Source organism: Takifugu flavidus, chromosome 18 (assembly GCF_003711565.1).
Source record: "Takifugu flavidus isolate HTHZ2018 chromosome 18, ASM371156v2, whole genome shotgun sequence".
NCBI lineage: Eukaryota > Metazoa > Chordata > Actinopteri > Tetraodontiformes > Tetraodontidae > Takifugu > Takifugu flavidus.
In genome coordinates this window covers 13124793-13134964 of record NC_079537.1, presented here as the reverse complement: position 1 = coordinate 13134964, position 10172 = coordinate 13124793, and the positions used below count along the sequence as shown (strand labels likewise).

At 51.2% G+C, this 10172-nt stretch overlaps 2 protein-coding genes and 1 long non-coding RNA gene across 12 annotated transcripts; 2 read left to right on the top strand and 1 right to left on the bottom strand.

Moving 5' to 3' along the window:
- Window positions 1-434: 434 nt before the first annotated feature.
- LOC130515117 (uncharacterized) lies at window positions 435-5336 on the bottom strand. 6 transcript variants are annotated; one of them, XM_057015170.1, is made up of 13 exons: window positions 4923-5336; window positions 4709-4802; window positions 3831-4228; window positions 3724-3751; window positions 3627-3655; window positions 2123-2180; window positions 1994-2055; window positions 1896-1925; window positions 1504-1552; window positions 1348-1412; window positions 1232-1270; window positions 1117-1158; window positions 435-912 (listed from the first exon to the last, which is right to left on the bottom strand). In XM_057015170.1, the coding sequence occupies exons 3-13, from the start codon at window positions 3946-3948 to the stop codon at window positions 797-799; spliced, it is 636 nt and encodes a 211-aa protein (XP_056871150.1). In that variant the 5' UTR covers window positions 3949-4228; window positions 4709-4802; window positions 4923-5336; the 3' UTR covers window positions 435-796. The 6 variants fall into 6 exon arrangements, with proteins under 6 accessions (XP_056871150.1, XP_056871149.1, XP_056871148.1 ...); XM_057015169.1 differs by having other exon boundaries at window positions 4709-5336; XM_057015168.1 differs by having other exon boundaries at window positions 3831-4802.
- Window positions 5337-6009: 673 nt separating this feature from the next.
- Window positions 6010-10144, top strand: sgf29 (SAGA complex associated factor 29). 2 transcript variants are annotated; one of them, XM_057015151.1, is made up of 10 exons: window positions 6010-6217; window positions 6540-6645; window positions 6795-6870; window positions 6972-7044; window positions 7116-7180; window positions 7247-7376; window positions 9134-9280; window positions 9392-9427; window positions 9514-9802; window positions 9903-10144. In XM_057015151.1, the coding sequence occupies exons 2-10, from the start codon at window positions 6580-6582 to the stop codon at window positions 10017-10019; spliced, it is 999 nt and encodes a 332-aa protein (XP_056871131.1). In that variant the 5' UTR covers window positions 6010-6217; window positions 6540-6579; the 3' UTR covers window positions 10020-10144. The 2 variants fall into 2 exon arrangements, with proteins under 2 accessions (XP_056871131.1, XP_056871132.1); XM_057015152.1 differs by having other exon boundaries at window positions 6012-6217; window positions 9640-9802.
- On the top strand, window positions 8257-9125 carry LOC130515126 (uncharacterized). 4 transcript variants are annotated; one of them, XR_008947144.1, is made up of 4 exons: window positions 8257-8317; window positions 8404-8456; window positions 8798-8857; window positions 8947-9125. It is a non-coding gene; the product is annotated as an uncharacterized LOC130515126 (long non-coding RNA). The 4 variants fall into 4 exon arrangements; XR_008947141.1 differs by lacking the exons at window positions 8257-8317; window positions 8404-8456 and adding an exon at window positions 8465-8615 and having other exon boundaries at window positions 8765-8830; XR_008947142.1 differs by lacking the exons at window positions 8257-8317; window positions 8404-8456 and adding an exon at window positions 8465-8615 and having other exon boundaries at window positions 8765-8857.
- Window positions 10145-10172: the final 28 nt, after the last annotated feature.

Below are 10172 nucleotides of genomic sequence, written 5' to 3'. Positions count from 1 at the left end.
TGCAGGACAAGCAGAGATCTGGGAGGTTGCTGGTACCAGTCCACCCTCCCCCTCCCCCCCCCCCCCCCTCCTCTATCTCCCCCTCCTCCTCCATCTCCCCTTCCTCCTCCTCCATCTCCTCTATCTCCCCCTCCATCTCTTCTATCTCCCCCTCCTCTTCTATCTCCTCCTCCTCTTCCTCCTCCTCCATCTCCTCTATCTCCCCCTCCTCCTCCTCCTCCTCCTCCTCCTCCTCCTCCACCCAGTAGAGGCAACAGCTGCTCCATAGTGCTGGATAAACAGGATGAGCCACCTCTATTCCTATGCTACGCTAACCACAGCGATAGAAGCTAAAGTCTAGACTATATTTGATGATGTCGCTAACTGAGCAGCTAACAGGCTAACGGACACAACAACTTGATGCATCCACATGAAAAATCCCAGAAAAACAACAATTTTCGATATTTCAAGTTTATTTGAGGTGTAGTTCCACAAATGAAGGTCACACATGTACGTTATAGTAACAGACACAATGGTCACCATAGCAACAACACATCGACACACGATCACAAAGTTCTCAGGACTTGTCAGTAAAATAATGCGGCCAAAATTTAATGTCGAGTAAAAGCTGAATGCGCAGGGTGAGGGTGACTCTCAGAAGCAACAGGGGGAACTATTTTCTTCAGCGTCAGGATATCCTTCCACAGGAGGAACAACCTGAGCTAAAACGTTAGTGCTGACATTAATGTCAGAAGTTCTCTGGTACCGAAGCTTCCGAGCGTCATTGCTCCTCCGATCAGATGCTCTCCAGGCCAGATCACACCTCCTGCAGTCCTTGCACGTTGACGTAGTTCCCCTCGCCATCATCATCATCCTCATCATCCTCATCCTCATCGTTGCTGTTGCTCAGAATGGACACGTTTGTGGTTGATCCTGGTGACCAACAGGAAGTTTATTACAGGACGGGAGGGTTCCAGCACGCACCGCAGAACCTGAAACCCTGGACCGCAACAGGATGTTCTCCAACCTCGGATCAACCATCTTGTTCTTCTTACCCACAATCCTCTGCTCACGTGGAGCGTTCAGCACCACCGAGGTTAAAAGCACCAATGTTCAGAAGAGAGGAAGAGGACTCACCGTCAGGCTCTGGAAGCTCAACGTTCAGATACTCTTGGTCTTCTGTGGAAACAAGACTCTTACAACTCTGAAGGCACCCGTGTCCCCCATGGCTGGACAGGACAGAAGGACTCACCTGTCTTCTCTGGAACATTTTCATAATTATGGAGAAGATCTGCAGACGGGAACAAACATCTGCTTCAGCTGCGTCCAGAAGACACCAACTTTATTTTGAAAGCGCCGCGCCGTTACCTGAGCTGGGCGTAGATGCTCGGCTCTGATCCGTCAGAGGAACCGCGCTCTCCGGCAGCACCACTCTGGCAACACCACCGAAGAAGAAACAGCAGCTTTGGATCAGTGACGAACTGAAGCATCAGCAGTGATCATGTGACCAGTGAGGAAACCTACATGTAATCCGAATCTTCCACGTAGCTGCCGTCGTTTATGGAAGCAGATCCTGCGGGACACAAGCAGTGACATCACTTCCTCCAGCCCAGATCAACAAGACAAAAGATCCTGATTGGGCAGCTAAACCGGATTAAAGTCAAGATGGAGTCATGAAGTGGGGGGGTAGTGGGGGGGGAAGTGGGGGGGTGGAGGGGGGGTTAGAGGAGGGGGTAGGGTGGGGGTGGAGGAGGGGGGTGGAGGGGGGGTTAGAGGGGGGGGGTGGAGGAGGGGGGTGGAGGGGGGGGGGGTTAGAGGAGGGGGGTAAGAGGAGGGGGGTGGAGGGGGGGGGCACCACTGGGACTGTTTTTTCCCAAGACAACATTCCCATCAGGAATCCGGCCGTCTGATCTCACCAGCAGAGTTCTCGTAGCTCGGGTTACTTCCTGTTGAAGAGGAAACAGGTTAAACATGGTGAGACGTCTGGTCTCCTCATCAGGCAGCAGCAGCTCACCTGTTTCCACGAGGCTGGCGCACCTGTGGCTCCCCTGACTTCTGTAATCACTCAGTGGTGAGCTGGTGGGGAAAACAAGTGTAATTTCAGAGCCTGCCTGAGGGGGCGCTGTTCACATCAGCCACTCACCTGGGCAACAGCAGGTTGGGGTTGTGGTGATGGAAGGAGCTCAGGTAACTTGGCTGAGCTGCAATGGACACGAGGAAGATGGCGTCATCATCATCATCACCACCACCACCATCATCACCACCACCATCATCATCACCATCCTCATCACCACCATCATCATCATCACCACCATCATCATCACCATCATCACCACCATCATCACCATCATCACCTTCATCATCACCACCACCACCATCACCACCATCACCACCATCATCATCACCACCATCATCACCATCATCATCATCACCACCATCATCATCACCATCATCACCATCATCATTATCACCATCATCACCATCATCATCATCATCACCACCATCATCACCATCACCACCATCATCATCACCATCACCACCATCATCATCATCACCATCATCACCATCACCACCATCATCACCATCATCACCATCACACCATCATCATTATCACCATCATCACCATCATCATCATCATCATCACCATCATCATCACCATCCACCACCATCATCATTATCACCATCACCATCATCATCATCATCATCATCATCACCATCATCACCATCACCATCACCACCTCATCATCACCATCACCACCATCATCATTATCACCACCATCATCATCAATCATCATCACATCACCACCATCACCATCATCACCATCATCATCATCACCACCATCATCACCATCATCACCATCATCATTATCACCATCACCATCATCACCATCACCACCATCATCATTATCACCATCATCACATCATCACCATCCTCATCATCACCATCATCACCATCACCACCATCATCATTATCACCATCACCATCATCATCATCATCACACGATCATCACCATCACCACCATCATCATCACCATCACCACCATCATCATTATCACCACCATCATCATCATCATCATCACCATCACCACCATCACCATCATCACCATCATCATCATCACCACCATCATCACCACATCACCATCATCATTATCACCATCACCATCATCATATCACCATCATCACCATCATCATCATCATCACCACCATCAATCATCATCACCACCATCATCACCATCATCATCACCATCACATCATCATCATCACCATCACACCATCATCATCATCACCATCACCACCATCATCATCACACCATCACCACCATCATCATTATCACCACCATCAATCATTATCACCATCATCACCATCATCATTATCACCATCATCACCATCACATCATCATCATCACCACCATCATCATCATCACCACCATCATCACCATCATCATTATCACCATCACATCATCATTATCACCATCATCACCATCATCATCACCATCATCACCATCATCATTATCACCATCACCATCATCATTATCACCATCACCATCATCATCATCACCACCATCATCATCATCACCACCATCATCACCATCACCACCATCATCATTTTCCTTAACATGAACAGAGATTCAGGTGTTTCACACTTACAGGGATGGATGAGTCTGAACTCAGACGACCTGATTGGGCGACAGAAACGACATCGTTAAAGTCCGTCCAGGAGCTGCTGATGAGTGTTAGAACTTACTGAGACGCGTGTTCCTGTCTGATGGACACTGCAAAGACAAACAGGACAAGAGTCACATTTTCTGCTTCAGTGACATCATCTCACGGCTGATGATGATGTCATCATACCTAAAGGCCTCTTGTGCCTGCAGTGGAGACACGTGACGGCCAGGACCACCAGCGACAGCAGGACAGCCGTTGCCACAAGAACCAACGTGAAATCCATGTGGACCCTGAGGCTGGACATGAAGGGACGTTGTTCAGGAAGAGCAATGGAAGCTTCCAGTCACGTGATCCACTGGGGATCGATTCAAACCCCGACAGTTGTTCAAAGACAACTTTATTGTCCAGCAGCAACGGACAACAGGATGAAAGTGGTGTGAAACCCAAGAGGCCTGGTGGGGACAGGTTCTGTTCCTGAGGTCTTCTCAAATCTTCTCCTTTTAAACGTTACTGGGACCTGGGTGGAGCCGTCGGCGTCCTGGAGCCACAGGTGAGCCACACAGGAAGTAGCTTTGAGGAATCACCTAAAAGTGTGTCAGCCGAGGACTGAGAACAGTTACAGGAAGTGGAACAGGAACAGTTGCTCCGATTTTTATCACTCAGGTTTCACAGACGACGAACTAAGACGAGCTCTCACTCTGACACCTGAATCTGCAGCCTGAGCGCAGGTCGCAGGTTAATCACACAACATTTTAAACATTCACAATTGTCCAGTGGTGGACATACACCTTATTATGCTAACCACAATTAGCATGCTAACTGGTCATATTTTGTGAAACAAAATCCACCTTAAAATACTCTTAAGTGCTTCATCATTTTGGGATTTTTCAGGGGTCATTTGTCTGCAGGAAACAAGTTTCTGTGTTTTCCCAAAGCTAAGCTAAGCTAAGCTAAACCAGCTTCAGTGCAGGCTTTGTGATTTGGTGGCGTGGCTAGCAAACATCCGCGTGCTCATCACGTCTGAGCCCGAATCATCAAAGAGCTCAGAAATTTCCATCTTTCACCTCAATTAAGCTGAAAATAGGAAAGAGGGCCTGGTTGGGCCAGGCAGCGCCGCCCTGCACAGGTGATTCTGTCACCTGCTGCTGAGCTTCAGGCCTGGGTGAGAAGACAAAGAAAACGCTCACGCCATGATGGTTTGAAGAGCACGCCACCCAAGGAAAGGCTCCGAACGAGCCTTCTCCAGGTGTGTGCCAGGAACGTAAGCTAGACGCTCACCTTTAGCGTAGGATGACAGGCGATCGGCGGTCAGTACTTTGGGGTCTGTTGTCTTCTTTGGTTCTAAGACGACTATCGCCAGCAGAATTCCGCCATGTCTGACGACGTGTGGACTCAGTTTCCTCCCCGATGCTGCGACGTGGCGTCTGCAGCCAATCCCCTTCTGAGCTGAGGCGCCGTGGCCTTCTGCGGCGTGAGGATGACTAACCCGATCTTCACGTTCACCCTTAATGCGACGCGGCTCTGCAGCCAATCGGCTGCCTGCGTTCTCTGGCTGATCAAAGCTTCAGCGGGTTTCTGATGAAGAGGATGAAGAAGAAGAAGATGGAGAACAGAAAAGGAGCCCTAACCAATCAGGAGGCGTGTTTGTGTGACCTCGCAGTGTTTCTGGGTGTTCAGAACTTGCAGCAACCGTCTCCACTTCCTGTCAAACAGGAAACCACACGAGTCGTCTCCGTTTCTCCGCCTGCTGATGCCGAAGTGCCGAAAAGATCTGCTGAGTTCCACAGTGATGAGATGTTTGATTCCGACTTTGTTGGAATCTCCAATATTCTTCTAGCATCCGTTCTACAAAGGGCCAATCACAGCGTCAGAAAGGTGGACCAACGGCCAATCAGCTGATGAGAAGGATCTTCTGAGGACTGGAGAAGTCTGGAGAGAAGTCTGGAGGACCAGGAGCTGTGGACCAGGTCCTGGTCCACCCACAGTCCTCTCAGACACACACCCACCCACCCCCACACACACACACTCACTCACACGCACACACACTCACCCACCCACGCACACACACACTCATCGGTATCTGTATTTACTGCACTACATACATTGTTATGATTAAGTCTCTCTCATGTCGGAGTCCAAGAGTCCAACACATCCCCTGGATGAACTTCGATAACACACATAAAGTAACAAAAATCACACGATGTTGCAGCAACACATCGGCGCACGTGTTTCAGGCTTCCCTGAGGTGCAGGTCCAGGAGATGGAGCCAGTTTATCTCCTCGATAAACTCTTGTCCAGAATTTATCTACATGGTGAAACGTAATCTCAGCAGGTCACAAATGTTCTCAGGTCGGGGGGATTACTCATTCCTCATCTACTGTAAATCCTTTCTATTTTCGCCAAATGTGTTGTTTCACTCGGTCCTTGTGGTGGCGCTGGCGTCAAAACGTTGCTAAATGACAGAGAACGCAGAAGAAGACGAACCGGAAGCAGCGCAATAAGACAAAACTGAAGAAGAAGAAGAAGAAGAGCCGCTCGCTATCGGCGTTAACAATAATATGAGCACGAACGCGGTGAGTTTTGTTACTAAAAATATTTTGTAAGTATGTATTTTAAATAAATGCCTTTATATTTTAAGCACAATAAATAAAACGTGCGTCGGGACAGATTTTCGTGCGCTGCCAAACTGGTCGCGACAGGAGACACAATGTAAATAAAAACAAACCACTTTTGTGTGCGTGTGGGCGTGCGTGCAGCTCCTGAACACCTTCATGGCCCCTCTGGGACAAAAAACAGTACATTTAACGTGCGAACGGCTTTTCTTGGGGGGTTTGCAGGAATCAAACATAAAACTGGTTCAAATGAACCACCGTTAATCTGTTCTCTTTCATCCAGCTGGGCGGAATTTTCCCTAAATTCTCCTGAAGGTTCAAACATGTCAGCTGACACCAAAATCGCTGAGCTGCTGACGGAGCTTCATCATCTCATCAAGCGGACACAAGTAATCCCCGTGATTGACGGCAGCAGTGCTGCGTGTTTGAATGTGCACAAAAAGGAAACAGAATATTCATTTCTCGTCATGTGATGAACATCGTGTTCCTGTCTGAGCTTCATCCACCTGAACAGGTGAAGATCTAAATGTGTTTTCAGGAGGAGCGGTCCCGCAGCGAACACAACCTGCTCAACATTCAGAAAACGCACGAGAGGATGCAGACAGAAAATAAAAGTCAGTCAGGTTAACTGTCCACAGAGGCTGCATCCAGGGTCCTCCAGGGCCCGGCCCACCCCACCCCACCCCTAACCCTTTCACACCTTCTGCTGCTGCAGCCTCCCCGTACTATCGCACCAAGCTCCGAGGGCTGTACACCACCGCCAAGGCCGACGCCGAGGCCGAGTGCAGGTGAGCCCGTTCTCCGTCTGCTCCTGTTCTCCGCCCGGGTCCTGGGTTGACCCGTCTGTGTGCCCCTGCAGTATTCTGCGTCACGCTCTGGACAAGGTGGCTGAGATCAAGTCTCTTCTGGAGGAGAGAAGAATCGGTAGGTTCACGTCTCTCAGCTCCTCGTGTCTCAGGTGCTGATGTCTCCATGCTGTCCTCGCTCCAGCTGCTAAGATGGCCGGAGTCTACAGCGAAAACGACCCCCCCAGGAAGACCATGAGACGAGGGGTCCTGATGACGCTCCTGCAGCAGTCGGCCATGACGCTGCCCCTGTGGATCGGAAAACCGGGCGAGAGGTGAGGAAACCGGGCGAGAGGTGAGGAAGTGGGCGAGAGGTGAGGAAAGTGGGCGAGAGGTGAGGAAAGCGGGCGAGAGGTGAGGAAAGCGGGCGAGAGGTGAGGAAACCGGGCGAGAGTTGAGGAAAGCGGGAGAGGTGAGGAAACCGTGGCGAGAGGTGAGAAAAGCGGGCGAGAGGTGAGGAAAGCGGCGAGAGGTGAGGAAACCGGGCGAGAGGTGAGAAAAGTGGGTGAGAAAAGTGGGCGAGAGTTGAGAAAAGCGGAGCGAGAGGTGAGAAAAGTGGGTGAGAGGTGAGGAAAATGGGCGGAGGTGAGGAAAGTGGGCGAGAGGTGAGGAAAGTGGCGAGAGGTGAGGAAAGCGGGCGAGAGGTGAGGAAAGTGGGCGAGAGGTGAGGAAGCAAGGCGAGAGGTGAGGAAAATGGGTGAGAGGTGAGAAAAGTGGGCGAGAGGTGAGGAAAGCGGGCGAGAGGTGAGGAAAGTGGGCGAGAGGTGAGGAAAGCGGCGAGAGGTGAGGAAAGTGGCGAGAGGTGAGGAAAGCAGGTGAGAGGTGAGGAAAATGGTGAGAGGTGAGGAAAATGGGCGAGAGGTGATGAAGTGGGCGAGAGGTGAGGAAGCGGGCGAGAGGTTGAGGAAAAGTGGGCGGAGGTGAGGAAAGCGGGCGAGAGGTGAGGAAAGCGGGCGAGAGGTGAGAAAAGTGGGTGAGAAAAGCGGGCAAGAGGTGAAAAAAGTGGGTGAGAAAAGCGGATGAGAGGTGAGAAAAGTGGGTGAGGAAGCGGGTGAGAGTGGAGAGGTGAAAAGCGGGCGAGAGAGTTGAGGAAAAGCAGGTGGAGTGAGAAAAGTGGGTGAGAAAAGTGGGCCGAGATTGAGAAAAGCAGTGAGAAAAAGTGGGTGAGAAAAGCGGGTGAGAGGTGAGAAAAGCGGGCGAGAGTTGAGAAAAATGGGTTGAGAGGTGAGAAAAGTGGGTGAGAGTGAGAAAAAGTGGGCGGAGAGGTGAGAAAAGCAGGTGAGAAGCGGGTGAGAAAAGCAGGTGAGAGGTGAGAAAAGTGGGTGAGAAAAGCGGGCGAGAGGTGAGAAAAGTGGGTGAGAAAAGCGGGCAAGAGGTGAAAAAAGTGGCTGAGAAAAGCGGATGAGAGGTGAGAAAAGTGGGTGAGGAAAGCGGGCGAGAGGTGAGGAAAGCGGGCGAGAGGTGAGGAAAGCGGGCGAGAGGTGAGAAAAGTGGGTGAGAAAAGCGGGCAAGAGGTGAAAAAAGTGGTTGAGAAAAGCGGATGAGAGGTGAGAAAAGTGGGTGAGGAAAGCGGGCGAGAGTGAGGAAGCGGGCGAGAGGTGAGGAAAGCAGGTGAGAGGTGAGAAAAGTGTTGAGAAAAGTGGGCGAGAGGTGAGAAAAGCAGGTGAGAAAAGTGGGTGAGAAAAGCGGGTGAGAGGTGAGAAAAGCGGGCGAGAGGTGAGAAAAATGGGTGAGAGGTGAGAAAAGTGGGCGAGAGGTGAGAAATCAGGAGTGAAGCGGGTGAGAAAAGCAGGTGAGAGGTGAGAAAAGTGGGTGAGAAAAGTGGGTGAGAAAAGTGGGCGAGAGGTGAGAAAAGCGGGCGAGAGGTGAGGAAACCGGGTGAGAGGTGAGAAAAGCGGGCGAGAGGTGAAGTATCCGCCCTTCTGTTGGTTTGTCTCCTCCTCTTATGACCCCGTGATGGTGGAGAGGGGGGGGAGCACATGCTGGTCCTCTATGTTGATTCCCTCTTTGATGTTTGTGTTGCCCCGTCCAGCCCCCCCCCTCTGTGCGGGGCGACCCCAGCCAGCAGCGACTATGTGGCCAAACAGGGCGACAAGGTGGCGGCTCGGGTCAAAGCTGTGGACGGAGATGAACAGTGGATCCTGGCGGAGGTGGTCAGCTACAACCACTCCACCAACAAGTGAGTGTCCTGGCAGCTGACTGCAGCCGGGAGTGCACGTGCTCGGCGTTGCTATGACAACCCCCAAAGAAGCGGTCCAGTCATGACTGATTCCATTTTGATTTCTTCCAGGTATGAAGTGGACGACATCGATGAAGAAGGCAAAGAGTGAGTGATGTCACAACCGCTGGTGCCAAACTGATCAGCTCGAATCTTCTTCCTGAGCTGGACCGAATGTTTCTGTTTGGCTCCAGAACCGACGGCTGGAGCTTCCTGCCTGTTTGTCTGCCTGTATCATGCTCATCAGGGTCCTCACAAAGACTTAACAGCAAAAGTGTGTGTGTGTGTGTGTGTGCGTGTGTGCGTGCGTGTGTGTGTAGGAGACACACTCTAAGCAGACGACGCATCATCCCCCTCCCTCAGTGGAAGGCCAACCCAGAGACGGACCCAGAAGCCCTGTTCAGCAAAGACCAGCTGGTTCTGGCTCTGTACCCCCAGACCACCTGCTTCTACCGGGCCCTGATCCACGCACCACCCCACCGGGTGAGACGTCTCAAAGCTCGGTGTCCATTCTGATCCAGGATCTGTGCTGAGGGGGACGGGTGTGAGCAGGTTCTGATCGTTGGTCCTTGTGGGTTTGCAGCCTCAGGACGACTACTCGGTTCTGTTTGAGGACACGACCTACGCAGACGGCTACTCCCCTCCGCTCAACGTAGCTCAAAGATACGTGGTCGCCTGCAAAGAGAATAAGAAGAAGTGATGAGACCAAGGATGCAGCAGCGTCACGCTGATGAAGGAAAACGTCTGTTCCCTTCATGATGTCATCAAGAGTCGTCACAAACATAGATGTTCCATTTTAGCAATAAAAAGGTTTCAAATATGGTGTTCTTTGGTAAAAATCCTCATAAATACG

Excerpts from the sequence above, each read along its gene's own strand:
- LOC130515117 (XM_057015166.1), bottom strand. The coding sequence starts at position 3,948 with ATGTCCAGCCTCAGGGTCCACATGGATTTCACGTTGGTTCTTGTGGCA. Across the intron at positions 3,656-3,723 it reads AGACAGGAACACGCGTCTCA|GTCGTCTGAGTTCAGACTCA; the intron begins GTAAGTTCTAAC and ends TCGCCCAATCAG. Across the intron at positions 1,413-1,503 it reads GTGGAAGATTCGGATTACAT|AGTGGTGCTGCCGGAGAGCG; the intron begins GTAGGTTTCCTC and ends TGGTGTTGCCAG.
- sgf29 (XM_057015151.1), top strand. The coding sequence starts at position 6,580 with ATGTCAGCTGACACCAAAATCGCTGAGCTGCTGACGGAGCTTCATCAT. Across the intron at positions 6,646-6,794 it reads ATCTCATCAAGCGGACACAA|GAGGAGCGGTCCCGCAGCGA; the intron begins GTAATCCCCGTG and ends ATGTGTTTTCAG. Across the intron at positions 9,428-9,513 it reads ATCGATGAAGAAGGCAAAGA|AACCGACGGCTGGAGCTTCC; the intron begins GTGAGTGATGTC and ends GTTTGGCTCCAG.